The following is an 18,244-nucleotide window of genomic DNA, read 5'->3' as shown; positions in this document are numbered from 1 at the left end:
GGAATAATTCTTATGGCACATGCAACTACCTTCACCCCACTCAAGAACAGATTTAAAAAAGCACATTAAGATCAGCAGAGATTTCCCCCCCATGTATTTTTCTAGTTTATACCAATTTATAGATAATCCTGAATGACTATAAATACCAATTTATAGTCATCCTGAAAAACAGCATCATATAGACACAATTAAAGATTTACCCATACTGTTAAAGTCAGTGGCATTTTATTGCTTTTTTGTCAACTTTGTGAAACATTACAAAAAATAGTTTTTGCAACAGTCATTAAACAAATTGTAAAGGCTGGATTTTTCACATTACATATCGGAGAAAAATTGTAGGCATTATATAAATTAATAAAATATTGTTTTTACATTTGGATCAGTGTTAAATTGCTTTGGATTTTACTATAAAAGGAAATATCATATGCGATTAGAAAACTGTCATAAAAACTGGAATAAAATGTGTACTTACACCCCAAGTCCAAGTAAATGTTTTTGTTCAGCTTAATGCTCTGAACACTGGAAGACGCATTTACAAAACAAAGCATCAGTAACAAAAGGGGGAAAATATTACAAAGGATGTGTCTCCTGACTAATAAACTGCATTACAAAAAAACAGGGTATTAAATACATTATTTCAAGACTGCCAAATAGTGACAATATGTTCTAAATATGAAAACCTTTATTTTCACACCAAGTCTGTTTCCTATAATTGACAAATTTACTTAAAAGGTACAAAATAAAAAAAATGCCAAATAGTAAAATCACAAGACATTGCATTCAGAATACAAGTATATATTGACACACAACTATGTGCCTGTACATTCACTAAAATAAATGGTTGCTCACAACATCTGTACTGTATTAGGTAAAGGATGGCACCTACAGCAAACATTTTTTAAAAAACATTAAATTACTGACCAAACCTAACAAAAAGCAAAATACATTCAGTATGTTTGGCTAATCTAGAAATTCTGAACAGGTGACTTTAACACAATTCATTTACAAAATATATGTATAATACATAACCCTTTCACACAATGCAGACCAGTGCATTTTTATAATGCACACACCTGTCCATAGTTTACATTTAGAACCTACCTTTACAAAGAATACATTTATCAAGACTACTGTACATAGAGATAAACACATTTGAAATGAGACTTTAAAAAAGAAAATGTTCTGTTGAATGTTAAAAGCAATGCAGATGCTGAGCAAAGTTTGCACATTTTATGTTACCTTGATCACCTGGAATAACTTATCTAAAACTCAATTTGCAATATATAATAACTGCAAATTAAAGGATAATGAGATACTTGTTCATATCTAGAACACAATTTTCATTGTTTCTATAAAAATCAAACATACTTGGTTAGATCAAGAGGTTCTGTTTCTCTATAGGTGGTGCCTTCCTTTAGTGCCAAGAGCCTTCCACTGGTAGAATGTGTCTCTTCCATCAGAAAAGAGTTTCACCATCCATGGAACAGAACTTTTTGATCCAATTCAATATGATATAGAGCACTGAGTCCAAATGGGATATTGATTTTTACAGAAGGCTTTTAAATCAAATTCAAAAGTCAGACACTCTTTGTAAAACACTCACTTAAAAAAAACACATTTTAGAGATTTTTAGAAAGCAATTTCCTAAGGGTAGCTCTGCTTTTGTGTACACAAGAATCCAAGTTTGCACCCCAGGAGGTGACTAAGGTATCTTAAAAAGGTGCTCAGCTATTTATGCTACTGGTTTAATGAAAATATACTGGCTTTAAATTAGGTTTAATTTAGGTGAATCAGTGCACAGTAAATAACCCCTGCTCATTTACACCTATTAAGGCAACATTTATATCTACGTACAGTAATAGCTATATCCTTCACTGTCTTTTGTTAATACTATTCTCTTTATTACCAAGAAGGAAATAACATTTGTATGAAGTAAAATAAGTAGTAGATTTAGATAGAAGTTACCATTGGTGTTTTCAGCATGTCATCAGGACATGTCAGATACCAAAAGGTTAAAACATGTAAGAATACATTTAATGACCAACATTGGAACAATCAATGTAAACCACATTGCAAGTCATGGGATTCCTGGCACTGGTCAGCATTTTTTTAACAAAAAGAAAAATAAATATTATGATTCTAAGTAATTTTCAGATCTTCATTTAAATGATGAAACTAATTAACCCTTTGCCTGTGAAAAGTTGATACAAGCTATTCTGTAATACAGAATTCTATGCTTTGGAAGCAAAGGGTTAAAATTCAAGACAACCTGTTTGGGTCTTTGCGAATTGTTACCATGTTTCTCTGAAAGTGGAAGTTTACAGTAATGGAAGACTTTGAAGACACCTACACAGTAACATGGCTTAATAACTGTGAAAGCTACATATGCTTACAGACATGATTCTCCTTTGACTGTACCAAAATAGAATAAATGATTCTAAACATAATTGTTAAAGACATTGAACATATGTGAGATAAGGTAAATGACAGACTGTCATGATTTTCACATTGTTTAAAAAGTGCATATTAATTGAAGAAGACTAGCTAAGGCACAAGGCATACAAGCATCCAGTAAAAATAACTATACTGTTCCCAATTTTAGTATCAAAGCTAAAACAAAAGCGCAAAGCTAATTTGATGGCGCTTAAGCTTCAGCCTTTACTTCAATTAATGACACTGTCTGTACTCCCCTGTGTTATGTTTTAGTAACACAAACTTTGAGTTCAGAATATCTTTAGCAGCATTTTTTACAACGAAGGGAATAGTAATAACTGTTGTCATCAATATCTAAATTGTTGATTGACTTTAAAATCTAGGTTCTACTAATGACAACTTTGCAAATTAGTTAAGCATAGTTATTTGCAGGATATTCACAAGGAAATGAAAAGTCTGAAAATATGGTTGATGTAAGTAGTGATATTTATATTCTGAAGTTATTGGGTGTTTTTCTCGTTGCGTTTTGCTCAGAAAGGCTATGTTCATTTTCACAAAAAGCAAGAAAACTGATAAAAGATGTTGATGTATATCTTCATTTTTTTTTTACATTCTGTCAATGCATATACCAAGGCAAATAAATGTTGTACACAGTAACTGCAGCCCAAAGTTTGTTTAGTATGAATGGAATCTCTGATGGGCTCACGGAGATCCTGAACAAGTAAAGCTTTGACATCCATCATCAACATAACCAGAGAAGCAGCAGAAGCTTTGCATGCATTCTAGCTTTGAATGGAAAATTCACTCATTTGGAAGTTAAGTTCCATTAACTTTAATATAACTTTACTTCCATTTAAGTGTACTGTGCATTGACTTGAGCTGTTGACTTCATTGGGAGTTACACTGAGCTAGTTACATTTTGTAAACTATGATCTGTCAAGAAAGATGAAACGTTTTGAATACCCTACCACTGCTTGCTTTTTTAATGGAATTAAATATTCAAGCTATTTGGCATGTACCTTATTAATATGCTATTAAATATCCCCTTTACAGAGCAAAAAATCTGAACTGCAAGTACAAAGCTCATGATCTTACTTGCCAATCTAACAAATAGTACACCCCAAGTTGATTTTTTTTAACGAAGGGTTCAGGAATGAGAGACTAGTCTAAAGATTTTACTCACCTCTTTGCACTTATCTTCAATCGTCAATAGCATTTATGTATGTGCAGAAGAAAGGAACTTATTAGATAACCAGAATCTACATAAAGATGCTTATTATGCCAACTCAGTTCTGTTTATGATTACAATTTAAACTTGCATCTTTACACAGAGCCCTAAGTCTGAGTCCCTGTCCACAGCCTTGTGTTGGGAAGCTGGCTTGTCCATTTCAGTGGAGACAGTACAGCTATCCATGTAAAAAACATGGCATATAGAGGGAAGCCTTATAACAGGCCTCAGTAAGGACTACTGTGGTTTTCTAGGACATGGAATATGACAAAGTAGGGATTAGAACTGATCTACTATTCAGAATGAGATTGGTGTTTTTTTAAAGGCATCAAATAGCATTTAAATGATATACTAATTTACACCTGAAGACATTATTCCCATAATTATGAATTTAGAAACCCATGAAATAGCAACATGAAGTGGGAACGGTTTGAAAATACAGTTAAGTCATAAAATGGCACAGTGGAAATTTGTTCAAGGGGAGACTGACATACAGAAAACTTTGCAAAAACCCAAACAGTAATTGCCTGAAAAACAGGACATCAGTATTACAATAAATTATTTTAAAAAAACAGCTATGTACGTAAAGACAATAATTTACAGTGAAACGTGATCTGACACTTATGCACACATTGGTAACTAAAAAGTAAGTTTGATTTTCCTATTTAAAAAAATTAAAATAAACTTTTCACTAAAAATAAATATTTCCAAAGTGATCACAACTTCTTTCTTGTCTGATAAAAACCTTGTTACTGTACATATAATATTAAGAGCACAGACTTCAGTACATTAAAGAAGTATGGAAATCACTTTTTAACATTATATCCTATAAAATGATACATATATACCCTCAAGTTCACTTCTATACTGAGGTTTCAGCATCTACATACTTTGTTTCAGATGCATTTTCCACGTCTATTTCCACACATTCTTCTTTTTCACAGCTGTTAGAACAATGCAAAATGTTAGACAAAAACATGCAATGTTCATGAAGCAGCATCTATACTTTATTTCATTATTGCTTTTTGTCATGGGGAGCCTCACACACTTCAAAGAGCATAGCGTACATGAAAAAAAAATAAGCTACAAGTGCCAATTGTTTATTTTACTCAGTTATATTACATAATTTAAAATGAAATATTTAATGTTTTATTACACATATTCATATCCAGTGTACATATGTCTCTGCAGGGAGAAAACCTAAACATTTTTAAATGTTCTGATATGGTTGAATGCTGTGTAGTGGAAATCATCACTATATCTAATAGTCAACATGGCCCCATTTGCAAACACTGAATCTGAGGCTTAAACCTGTGTTTTCTCCAAACCTGGGAGACCGCAAGGGAGGCAGAAAAATCTGAAACGTTTAAAAGAGGGGTACAACTCCCATGCAGAACACAGAGCAGTAGTGCTTGGGCAGAACCTCCTCCTGCCGCACAAAGAAGACGGGGGGCCTCCAATGCCCTCCCATTGGTGCCAAAAAGACTACTAAGGTAGTAGTGCTGGAAATGGGTGCATGAGGAGGAGCCTCTACTTCCTCCCACTGTGCCCTCTCTGCCACTGGACCCAGGGAGAGCAGCTGAGCAATATCCCCTCAGCTAATCTCTTGGTGGGAGGGAGAGCAACAAGTTGCCTGGCAACTGGTTGGTCCAACCCAGGGGAGGAGCAGATTCCAACCCCCGCCAAGTCTCACATGTTCCCACTTGTATAGTTTTCTGACCAGCCTCAAATATACAGTAACTAAAACCCAAAGGTGGGGGGGGGAGGTCAGCTTCCTAGTAGAAAACAGAGTTGTACCTACCTGTAACTGCTGTTCATCAAGTGTTCTTCTGTGCAGGCACACATAGGAACTGTGCATGTGCAGTTCCCATGTGTGCCTGCACAGAAGACACGATAATAAAAACAGGTTTGCACCTACATGTAATAGTTGTTCATCGAGTGTTCTTCCATGCAGGCACACATGGGAACTGCACATGCACAGGCCAGCCACTGGCCTGCGCATGCACAGTTCCCATGTGGGACTGCACAGAAGACACAACGATGAAAGTGAATCTTCAGTAAAAATATTTGTTTCTATTTTCTTCAATTTAGAATAAAATGTTCCACAATGACTAACAAGAAAATAAGCAAGTTCCCACATTTTGCCACAGAGAAATGTTTCAAATGCAACCCTTCCATGTCTTCAAATTACTATTACATGGTACTAAAATGTGATTTGCCCCCAGATCAGAAGTGGGACTTGCACAGTACATTTTTTACCTCCCTCCCTGTAAACAGCTAAACCCCAACACCATACCACTGGAATGCCCTTCAGTTTCAAGAGTAGATTGCCATGTGGCATTTGGGGCTAGTATTCAAGAAAACTAGCCTCATGGGTTTACTGCAGTGGTGTTACAGTTCTTTGGATTCTGACCTTCAGTATACAAACCAGTTCCTGTCTACCTCTGTCTCAATTCTCATGAGATTTCACACCTTTTCTCTGTTCAAATGGTTAATGAAACCAAATCATATATTGAGAATATTAATATATGATCAAAACAAATTACTTCTACAGCTATCATCTACTTTGAAAAACAAAACAAAACTACAACCAGAAATTGTGAGTAATTATAAGCTACCTCAAGTTAGATCTTGTTACTTTGGAATTCTCTGTGTTCATGGAAAGAGCCTTCCACTGTGCAGTTTTGGCCATTTCATCTGATATGTTTACAACAGAAGGATCAACACTAGACAACAAACACACTTTGATTAGTATTCAGTGCCTTGCAATAGCGTTAATTACGTGTCATGCTATTTACATGATTTGAGCCTTAGTTATCTATTTACACAGCTACCAGGAAAATGTTTAATTTAACATGATTATTCAATATTGTATTCTATACCAATACATTTTAGTAAAGGTTTCAAAGTTAAAAAGTGTGTGTTATAGAGGGAAAAGTATACTTGGTTTTTTAGGTGAATTCAGCTATGGTAAGTGCAATAATTACAGAAATAATTTTGGATTTTAATGACAAATAACTTGTAAAAATCTAAATCACATTTACAATTTCTTCTTTCAGTATTTTTCTTTGGAACATGAGAGAACAATTATACAACCTTTCTTTTTCTTAAAGAGTCTCAGGTTATTTTCATGCAATGTCTTGTATTCTGCAAAGACATTTTAACATACAACTTTGATTTGTGCTAAGGGTTGTATTTAAACTTATATAGCAATAACTCCTCAATAAAATGGCTAAGCGATGACCAAACATGTTTCAGTACGTATAACTCAATAAGAATCTGTCTTAACTGACATGAAATTATCATTGCTGTAAAACAAGTCTTAATTTTAGACACAGAAACTTCCTTATACCAGGTCAGACTTTGCTCCGCTAAGTTACTATTGTCTGTTTTGACTGGCTATGGCTCTCTGGGGGTCTCATGCAGAGAAATTTCACTCTCAGCACTTACTACCTGACATTCTTTAACTGGAAATCCTAGGGACTTTTTTCATGCAAAAGCACAGGCTTTACTATTACGCCATGGTCCCTTCTAAGCTACAAACAATAACAACAAAAAAAACTAATTTACTCTCAACTAGTCTTATGGATAAAAAAGGGGCTGCTCCTTGATAATTGGTTTTAAAGTTGGCATTCTAGGTGGAGCTATGTCAGAAGCATTTGGAAATTTATATGCATGGTATCTTTGGAGAAGGACAAAAAACCTGCAACACTATCTCTTTGCTATAAAGAAAGTGGCCATGGGTACCCTTATAAAGTGAAAAAAATATTAAATTACCAATTGAACCGACTTTAGTGTAGAAAGGAAAGGCATGAGTATTGTGTCTTTCCGGCTAATTAGTTACCCTTTCGTATTCCTCTTCTGTTGAGGCTTTCTTACTTGAACTCTTCCTTACCCTTTTAAACTCTGTCTAAAAACCATGAATTAATAACTATGGGAGTAATCCTACACATCTACTTGGAAGTCAGTCCCATTTTATTCAGTAGGACATAAGGAAAGTTTAGGCTTAAAAATAAATAACACGTACATTATTTGTGTAATTTATTTAATTTGCCCAGTTTTGTTATCAAATATTATCTCTATATTATGTGTACACTTTTAGGTACAAAAGGAATTATGTGAAATTTAAACAAAACTCTTTAAGCTTTAAGTAGCTGGTAAATATATGGCTCAGATAACTTATATTTAGTATTTCAATGCTTTTCATATCATTAGCCATGCACACCACCACTCTACACATAACTGACCAAAACAGTTTCTTCACCCTGAGAACAGCTGGTTGAAAGTGAGTCATCGAATCTGTTCAAAAGGGTCATGTGAGTGAGCAATAAATAATTTAAAAACAGATACATACAAAGAGCTTATTCTAAAGATACCTTAATTTCCTTCTAGATCTTCCCCAGATTTCATCAACATTCCAAGTATGTTAAAATATTCATTTAAGGCAACATGAAATATAAAAGCTATATTTAAAACTTTTAAATAAAAATAGTAGGTATATATCACACCTGTATTTTAGAGCTTTCACGGGAATCTCTAACATATCGCCTCTTTCATATGGAAGGTGTACAGTTTCACTGTCCACTGTCTGAAACATTCGTTCAGCTTCCTGAAAGTTACACATTATCCAATACATTTTAACAAGTTATTTTAAGCTATAAGAACAAGGCAACTAAAACAAGGCCTTGTATAACACGTACTTTAAATGCACAGACAAGAGGAAACAACTGGTACTTTAAGTAGTGCTACAACATCATTGCACCTAGTTGTGTCTAGCTACCTACTCAAAATCATATTTGGACCAAAAATTAGAACCCATATGGTGAATCCCAAACAAGCAGTGAAGCTTGAGCTTCCTCTTTATGGGAGTTGCTTTCAATGTCATTCAACAAGTCCACCCCAGCATCCAGGTAAACTTCAGAAGTGGCTTTTAATGCAGTACATAGACCGGTTGCCAGGGGAGAAACTAGAGGACCCCCTAACAAGATTGAGAATTTGGGGGATCTTCAGATGTTTGAAGGGTCTACTAAGCCAAGTTCTGGATGCAGCACAGATCTATCACCCATACTTTTCTAGCACATGGGAGATCTTGAGGGAGGATTGATTCAGGATTGCAAAAACATGCAAGTGGAACAGTTGTCTTTCTCAGAGAAAAGTTGCTGCACAGTACCTGCTTAAGGAGGCTCTCCCACTTCAGAATAAAATTAAAATCTAGCAATTCCAATATGAGCTTTCATGGTCACAGGTGACTCATGAAAACTCAGATTGAAATAAATGTTGTTAGTCTTTACACTGCCGATGAATTTTTGTTCTGATACAAACGACTAACATGGCTACCCCTTCTGCAATCTCCCATTTCAGGCCTCTTGTCAGACCATAAATTAATCTTACCTCAAATAAATCCCAGTGCTTGCAATACATAGCTTTGCATATCTAAAAATTTAGTCTTAAGTCAAAATTCTCTCTTCTAAGTGTTTACGAATGTGGTTTATGTTCTATCGCCCACTCTATAAGGGCTGGAATCCATACTGTGGGCAGCATTCTGCTTGCTGAATTCTGCCACCGCAGAGCAATCCCCTGTCCCTTTAGCAGCAGTTCCCTGTAGTCCCCAAGGTCAGGGAGTCGCATGAAACAGCACCCAATGAGATATAAGGAGTGACCATAAGAAGAAAACAATTTTTCCCCTCTTTTATGCCAAAATTATATTGGCTTGTGCCTAAGGGAAACTGGGGGCCCCAGTAAAGGCATATTTGAAGCTCTGTTCTCATTATATGTAAATATTTACTCACTTCATTTATATCCTTGCCTTTAAGATACTCAAAGTGGAGTACAAAACTTACAGACCAACCAACAGCATAATAAAAATACATACAAATATCTAGACATTTCAACAGACATTAAAGCTTATTGAAAACTTAGTAAAATATCTCCTTTATAAAAATATCTTCCTAAATTCCTCACATTTTGCACCTTCTATGGACTGATAGGGGGGAAGCCTTCTTGACATAATCAGACATTCCACCAGGTGAAGCCACAAGAGATAATACTCAGGTATTGATCTAACTTGCTTGCAGGGCAGCATCTTCAAAAGTCCTTGCTCAGATAAGCAAGGAAGCATAACTTCAGACTGACTTCTAACAGAGTTTTATGAATATCAAGGGTTAGAGATCATGATATGTTCTGTAACGCCAATCGTAACTCCACTTATTGTATCTGTATTTAAATTCTGAAATTTTACATGCTGAATCGTACAAACAAAGCATTCAGTTTTCATTTCTTTCAGTAAATTCTTCTTCTGCCTACTTAAAACTGTTCTACTTACTTCCTTTGCTTTTTTCTTTTTGTCATCTTCCTTCTTTTTTTTACTTTCTGGCATAAGATCGTCAAGCCAACTGAGCTCCCGTTTGGTAAAACACAAATCCATAAGTTTGCGAATGAAAACCAGCGCTAATACCTTAAAAGCAATTTTTAAAGATCATGTTCAGATTAATACACTACAGAGAAAATCATACAGAACTACTGGTTTTCTCTCTCCCTTCCTGCCAGAAAGAACTCCGCTTGCAGTATGCCCTCAGCAACTGGGAAGACAATACGCAGGTTCAATGAAAATTGCTTCTTTGCTCCCTGCCAGTGAACACGCCATTCCAAACCATCATGTGCCAGATGAGTGCAGAGAGAAAAGTTACACTGTGGCCTGTGTGACAAGTCAAATGATCACGGGCAACTGAATACTTGGACCACTTCCATCCCAGTGAGGAAAGATTAGTCTGATGCAAACGTCTATCAACAAAGAACGCCATTATAACGGGCATCGTCAATCTGATGTCCCTTCCTCTTCCCCTCTGTGTCTTATCTCTTAGTTTATAAACTTAGTTTATAACCTAGGGGGAAGACTTGAGTTTTTTTTCCCATTTATCTATAGTATCCTCATCCCCACCCCAGCACCACGGTATATGGCATTTTCATTGCTGCAAGCTACCTTTGGAGACAATGTTTGTGTAAAAATTGGCTTAAAATACAAATAATAACAGTATAGAATAGTGATTTTCAACTATTTTGTGGTTGAGGAATCTCTATAACGTATTTTGATACTGTGCTCAACCCCAACAGAAAGTAAAGACGTGACTGATGGATAATTTGGCTAAAGGCAGGTGAAGTGAATAGCCGAAGTCAGATTTTGTAATATATACGCCTGGGGCACCCCTGGGGACTGCTAACAGAACATAAGGGTTTCATTGAACTCTGGTTGAAAAACTCTGGTTCAGAAAGTTACATGAAATAGAATTTTAGTGAACAATCCTCTGGGGTTGTAAAGCAGTTTGGCATACTCTCAAAAACAATGGCCAATAATGGTATATCCTTGGTTAACTTACCATCATAGGAAAAACAACCGCAGCTGCAGAAGCTTTAATTGCCCACAGAAGAACAAGACAAGTAAGCTGAACTACTGTAAATATATGGACCTTCCAGAGAGGCACGTAACGCAGATAGATCAAATCTGGCTGATGCTTGGCAGGCATTCCAAACAATTTGATACGGTCAAAAAACTAAATTTAGGATAAGGAAAAACAGGAAAGAAAAATATGCAGATATATAAATACAAAGGGCTGGTCATTTCAATTTGAAAATACTGGTACAACCAAATATTTAAGGAAACCTATTAAAACTGTAACAGTCATGCTAGCTACAAAAGGTATGGTTAACTTATGAAAAATTCTGATTATATTTCACAATAATATATAAAAAATATTCAAATGGCCCTCCTGAAACAAGTGTGGAATCCATCCTAGAAAAGATTCACCTCGCCCTCTTCCCCATCCAAAAGCTTTATTTAGGAAGCAATACTTTTGTACTGCAAAACTTAAAGAAGCATCATAAACATATTGATTTCCTTGTAGCCTTGGCATGACTCTCAAAAGTGAGAAAAGGGTATTAATCTCCCCTGTGGGTTGCCTTTATTGATAGTTATAAGCCAACCTGCTCAGGAATGGCAAGCAATTTGTCTTACAACAATACTGTTCCAAGAGTTTATACCTTTCACTGTAAATGTTAATTCAGTGTTTCCCAACCAGAGTTGCGTGGGGATCCAGAGGACATTGCCAGGGGTTCCACAAAAAATCATGGAATAAATAAACGGTTTGAGATACCACCAAAAAATCCAAATATCCCTTGAAATATTGCAACTATTAAGCTTATGTAAGCTCACTCACACACATACACACAGCAGCTACTTACAAATAAATTTTCTTGACAATTTAATCGCGGTCCCTGACATCAACTTTTTCTGGCCTGCAAACATTTTCATACATAGGGGTTCCCTGGGATTTGAAAAATTAATCTAGGGTTTTTTATTAAAAAGGCTAGGAAACACTGCATTAATTGTATCCAGTCACTTATATGAGAAAGAGTAAGATATGAGCTAAGGGATAGTTGTAGGATAGCCGCTAAGCCTGCCCTCTCTTTTGGTGATCCCAGTATGTGAATGAAAATGGGCATTGCTTCCTTTAGCCACGTTGTATTACAGAACACAATAGGAACAATTGAGAAAAAATGAGCCCACCCATATATATCTACATGTTCCAGATCTACAGAGGCCAACACATTCATTTTTCTTTCATGCTCATGAGCTTGCTTCTTGGGTATCCTATAGGGTGGCATGATGCTGGAAAATGAAGATTAGATACTCTGGCTGATGTTTTAGTTCCTATTTTGTCTATTCTTTACACTTTTACATCATTTGATTTCAATTATAGCTATTACTATAGAAGACATTATATGATTAAAACAGAACTTGCCTGGATGCCTTTTAGTGAGGATGCTCCCATGTAAAGAAAAACACCATACAAAACTGGCATTGGAATAAACTGTGGAGAAAAGTCAAAGTTTAGACTTGAAAACTAGGGAAAACAAAGTACATCACTTGGACAATGGATTATTCTTTACATGCAAAGTGGAATTTTCATAGTCTCAATGACTTCATCCAGAAGCAGCCACGAAACTGTATTTTCATCAAAAACTTATCGCTACCAGATCTAAAAAGTGGAGCATCATAATAAGTTAAAGCCAGGGTTTCCAATAAGAACTTCAGCATGTTTCCAGTAAGAACTTTGGCATTTGTTTATGTAAACACAATTAAGCTAAATATTAACCTGACACATTTTGTTTTCCCCTTTCATTATCTTCTGATCCCAATTAAACACTGGACACAAATGCATGCAACAAAACTCAACAGCTGTTTTTGTTCCAAGAAAGCTAAGGAGCTACCAAGGTCTGGCCCTGTCCAAAAGTGGCACCCTGGAACCAACCCCTCCACTCTTTGCCATGATGCTCACTGGGTGCCCTTGGGCCAGCCACTCTCTTCAAGTTCAGCCAGCGCAGGAGGTTGTTTTGTGTGGTTAAAAGGGGGAGCTGTGCATGGCCCTCCAACCTCACTGGAGAAAGGGCAAGCTAAGAAAAAGTGGATGGACTGAGTCTTTAAGGGGGAAAGGAGCCGAGGTCAGCACAGGCTGCCTTGTCTCGCCCTTCCTCCCCTGCTCTCAGCCACTCGCACCTGCACCTGCCTGGCTTCTGCCAGCAAACAACGGCACAAGCAGGGTGTTCTGGCTAGGGCTTCAGGGTGCCACTTTTGGACAGGGCCAGGCATACTTCCATTGGGGGAGCAAGTGAAGGTGATGGGGCAGAAGCCGGGCAGCAGCTTGCAATCGAGTGACAGGGCCTAGACTGGACAAAGGATGCATCTGGCAGACACATGCTCAGCTCCTGCCCTGGGCTGCTTAGATAGCAATGACTTTCCCCCACTCCGAGAGCTCATGACATGCTTTCTCACCCAAGCGCGCCCTCCAGGCAGCCATCCTCCACTGGGCATCCTGGGGACCCAAACTGCCAAGGAGAGGACTCCTCCTGCTTACCTGAAACATCTTCCTTTCATTCAGAGGCTCTTTGAAAAGTGCATGTGGTAGTACCATGGAGCAGCCTACAGCTTTTCTCTTCAGATGCTCATGGGCCGAATAAAAGGCCTCGAAGGACCAGATACAGCTCGCGGGCCTTATGTTTGACATCCTTGTACTACACTGTCACCACATTACTGCAATCACTTATAATATATTTATTATAATTTATAAAGATATAAGTAAATTGTCTTGTCCACACAGGAAAACCCATTTGCAAAGGATTGTTATAGCATCCCTTCTCTGCTGTTTAACGAGAAGCCTACTTAAAATTCAAGATGCTCAAGCTCTCAGTGCTGCTAACTGCTAAGAGAAGACTAGCAAGAATCCCAAATATTCTGGAGCAAAAGAGAACCAATAAGCAAAAGCTTGTTGATGGAGCGTTCTTGCATTGTATTTGCATTGTATTTGCTTTGGGATGTTTATCTCTATCTAACAGTGCAATTCTAAACAGGTCTACTCAGAATTCCACTCATGTTTACTCAGTGGAGCGTAATCCCAGAAATTTATTCTTAGGACTGCAATGTTAATCAGCATGACATTTGATAATAAATGAACTTCAAGTACCACTCCACGCAAGAGGTTGTTGAAGCATCTGGCCACGGCACTCTATACTACCCTTCAATTTTTAAAGCATATAGTAATGTCAGACCATTGTTTCATCTAAACCGTATTTTTTTTAATTGAAGTTTGGCTACTTTAGGGCAGAACAGGAACTAACTCATTCTACCCTGATCAGTGAGGATTCTGAAATGGTTAGTTAACTTAAAATGTCTATAAAGCTGTAAAGCAAAGATGATTTCTTACCTTTAATATAGAAGTCATGAACACTGACATCCCCATTAAAACAAAGATCATTAATCCTGTCACTCTCTGTTCACGGATTCCAAGGAACTTCGGCTGCTCTCCTGGAGCAGAGCACTCGGATTCTACTTTTAAACTGTTGACGTGACTTATAGAAAGAACAGTAGCAGCCACAAACCAAGGCAAGCCCATTACAGAGCATACTCCTAGCATAACACCAACCATGAGCAGATCAAGATGATAGCCACAGCCCTTCTGTGGAGTCAAACACATACATATTTCTCAATAAACTAACACCACAACAAAATATCTGTTAAAATTTCTACAGAGGGATCTGGAATATCTTTTAACAGTTACAAATTGTAACAAACTAAGATTTTTAAACTGAAACAATGTAAAATAGAAGACATACTAAGTACAGTGGACTAGAAACAGGGAGGGTGGCTAAGAGAAATCCTTTCTAGGACACAAACTTGTCACTGAGGAGGATATTCACTATAATTAATCTCACAATTACAAGGGGAGAAAAATAGAGAATCCATTGCTGAACAATATTCCAACCTAGCTTTCTAGTAGTATAGTAAACACAGACACTTTGGCAATGCCCTCAAGTCATGAAGCATGTATGGAAGATGCATGTTGAAGCCAAAAATTTCAGATTTAATACCAGAAAAACCCTCTGTGAAGTTAAGCATGTGGTCTTTGTTATGAGGGAAAGAGTTGGGATATGTGGGCAGGATCTATTCAAAATACAGCTGCAGTCTGAAAATACTTTCCAATAATCATGAGGCCCATATTTACTTCTCCTTTCTATCCAATGTTTCTGGCTCTATATTCCAGTGGCATCAAATATTTCATTTGAATATATTTACCAGTCAGTCTTCAACATACACATGTTTACATGTTTTAATAGTTGTTCTTGATTGTTTTATATATATTTTAAAAGTTGGTCTTAATGTTTTTGATGGTTTGCTGCCATGGGGGTCCTATATTGGGTGGAATGCCAGGATAAAATGTTTTCAATAAACAATAAAATACATCCAAGCTTTTTAAAAGTTTCAGGCAAAATAAAGGCTGCTAATTATAGGCTAAGTATGTCAACTATTAATTTTGTTTTAGTTGCCAAGTTATGCTGAATGCATTTTTTGAAGTGTTCAAGTTCAGCATTTACACCTTCAACAAGTGTAGTGAGAAAGTTGTTCTAGGAATTCACAATTTATATCAGAAAATGAAACAATACGTTACCTTCAGCTTATGTTCCTTTCTGTTTATGATAACTGCTGTAATTTGCTGGTCCATAAAAATAAGGATGGTGCAGAGTGAAGCAGGAACTGCTGCTACCATAAGTGTCCACCAAGGATTAGGCCCTAGGGGATCTATGAGCCATCCCCGGTCACTTCGTGTGGGCTACAAAGAGATCATTTTTTAAAAAAGATGGATAAGAACAGAACAAGTACTGCATTACTCATAATGTAAACATTTGAATTACTGATTTAGCATGTATGGTATTTGCACTGAATAACTTACAGAATGCTAATATTTCCAAAAACTTTTGTTTAAATCTAGGGGTTTGCAACAACAAAATAGGTAAATCCATTTTTTTAACCAAATCTGAGAAAAAAAATCAGAAATCCCTGAATCATGAATTGATTCTCTAATTTGATTTGGATATTTCTGAAAAATTTGGTAATATTCAACCATTATTCCCTATGGGAATATCACTTTGGGGGCTATCCAGTGGGCTGAAGGGGGGGGTCATTTTTCAACAAAAGCCTACTCCTGACTATCCTCTAAAGACTTTCTGAGTTTTATGAGCTGGGGTCCAATCTTCCTGAAACTTGAGAGGTCTTTAGAGGACAGTCAGGAGTAGGTCTCCTGCAGATTTCATGGAGTAGCTTGAAAAATGCCACCCCAAGCCCCCCAGATAGCCACTCCAAGCCCCCCAGATAGCCCCTGGATATTTTTCCCCAAAGGGAATAATGGAAAGTGGAAAGAATAATGAAAAACTGGCCCCCGGGATCCAATTTTCATGAAACTTGGCGGTGGGGGAGTCTTCAGAGGACAACCAAGAGTAGGTTCTCTCCAAATTTGGTGAAGTTTGGTTGAAAAATGACCCCCACACACACTGGATAGCACTCAGATGGATATTTCCATAGGAAACAATGGCTGAATTAATTTGGAAAAAAATGGATTACTCTTTTTTTATTTGGATTACCCAGATTTCACTGAATCAACCAAAATCCAGTATTTTAATCTGAATTCTGAACCGGACTTGCACACCCATATTAAAAACTAATGAGAAAAGTATCATATTGAAATTAAGGCACAGAATGTGCTTCATAGGAAATGTAATGGAAGAAGATATAAAGTTTCCCGATTTTGATAGTTTATTTAAAACCAACAACAAAAAACATTGTGGAACACTGAGATTAGTTAGTGGCACGATATTATATGAATAGCTTCCTTCATCAGATTTTTTACTCATCTTAAGCTGCTATGGAACTGACAGAACAAATTAATAAACTAAGATGACTAACAGTTTAATTCTATGAATATTTACTTGGAAGCAGGTCCCCCTTAAACAGGACCTGCCCCACAAGTGTTTACATCATCATACTGAAGAAAGATGAGAAAAGGATTATAAGGTCATGTGTGCATGCAGGCACACACATAGGATGTGAACAGATGAAATAATAAAACAGACTCTCTTAGAAAAATTCAATTTTTTAAACCCATTTTAATCCAGTTTCTCACCCAGTTTGGAAATAAAACTATCTTGGTCATCCTGACTGTCAATATTTGGTAGGAAAGAGATACAGGAAATATATATATGTTGGTTCTTCTGGACTTCTCAGCAGCTTTTGATACCAGCAACCACAGTAATTTTTGCATAGTTTAGATGCTTTAGGGAGAGGAAAACTACCAGACTATTTACAGAATAATTAATAATTATTATTAATAATTTGCGGTATAGGATACTACAAGCTTCCATCTTGTCCTTCAAGCTGTTTAACAAATACTATAGATATGGAGTAAACTTACTGTCGTGACATCCACCTATTAATCCTTTTCATCAGCATCAGGAGATGCTCTATTTTATTCTTTTGCTCAGGATGCATGCAAGCTATTTCAAGCATAACTTTCTTGGACAAAGATGAACACAAACACTGGCATGTCTCCCCCCCACCCCAAATAATGGGTTCAGAAACTATAATCTTGTCATTAACTGATTTTGCTATATTGGTTTGCTGACATGGTGCTATGTGAACTATTTATAATTCAGTGATTTTTATATTTGCAGCTCATCAATCAGGTCCAGCATACCTATGGGACTGCCTCCCTCCCTACGTTCCTCCACAGCAGCTTCGCTCATCTGAACAGGGTCTCCTGCAGGTGCCAGGCTGCGCACAGGAGAAGTCAGCAGTAGCCTGTACAAGGGCTTTCTCTGTGGTGGCCCCTATCCTGTGGAATGACCTGCCTGAGGAAGTCAGAAGAGCCCCCACTCTCCTGGCTTTCCGTAAATGATGCAAAACTGAACTATTCAAAAAGGGTTTTTACTCAAATGGGAGGGCTGTGTTATAGGGATGGGGTCTTAGATGCTTCACTAATGAGTTGGGGATCATAGACTTCATCACTATTGTTGCCTTATATATTACCTGTTGCTTTAAATATGTACTCCTACGTACAACCAGCACTCCATGTTGTCTAATGTTAGTCCTAGAATTGATTATATTTTGCTCCAGTATTTCTTCTACTCTGTCTTGGATCCGTGCTAATGCTATGTCTTTCAAACTTGTATCTGTTTACCCTATGACATTGTTTATGGAAATGT

At 36.9% G+C, this 18,244-nt stretch overlaps 1 protein-coding gene across 1 annotated transcript in view; it reads right to left on the bottom strand.

The window, feature by feature from the left end:
• Window positions 1–208: 208 nt before the first annotated feature.
• Window positions 209–18,244, bottom strand: part of SLC4A7 (solute carrier family 4 member 7) — a 102,478-nt gene continuing 84,442 nt past the window's right edge. The window contains exons 19-26 of the mRNA XM_054990810.1: window positions 15,658–15,819; window positions 14,416–14,667; window positions 12,457–12,525; window positions 11,035–11,208; window positions 9,984–10,115; window positions 8,170–8,270; window positions 6,280–6,387; window positions 209–4,605 (exon numbers count right to left, since the gene is read on the bottom strand). Of these exons, the coding sequence (XP_054846785.1) occupies window positions 4,524–4,605; window positions 6,280–6,387; window positions 8,170–8,270; window positions 9,984–10,115; window positions 11,035–11,208; window positions 12,457–12,525; window positions 14,416–14,667; window positions 15,658–15,819 (1,080 nt within the window). The 3' untranslated portion in view covers window positions 209–4,523. The remainder of the gene's footprint in view (window positions 4,606–6,279; window positions 6,388–8,169; window positions 8,271–9,983; window positions 10,116–11,034; window positions 11,209–12,456; window positions 12,526–14,415; window positions 14,668–15,657; window positions 15,820–18,244) is intronic.

The sequence above is a fragment of the Eublepharis macularius genome, chromosome 11 (genome assembly GCF_028583425.1).
Source record: "Eublepharis macularius isolate TG4126 chromosome 11, MPM_Emac_v1.0, whole genome shotgun sequence".
NCBI lineage: Eukaryota > Metazoa > Chordata > Lepidosauria > Squamata > Eublepharidae > Eublepharis > Eublepharis macularius.
This window is presented reverse-complemented; position numbering and strand designations above follow the sequence as displayed.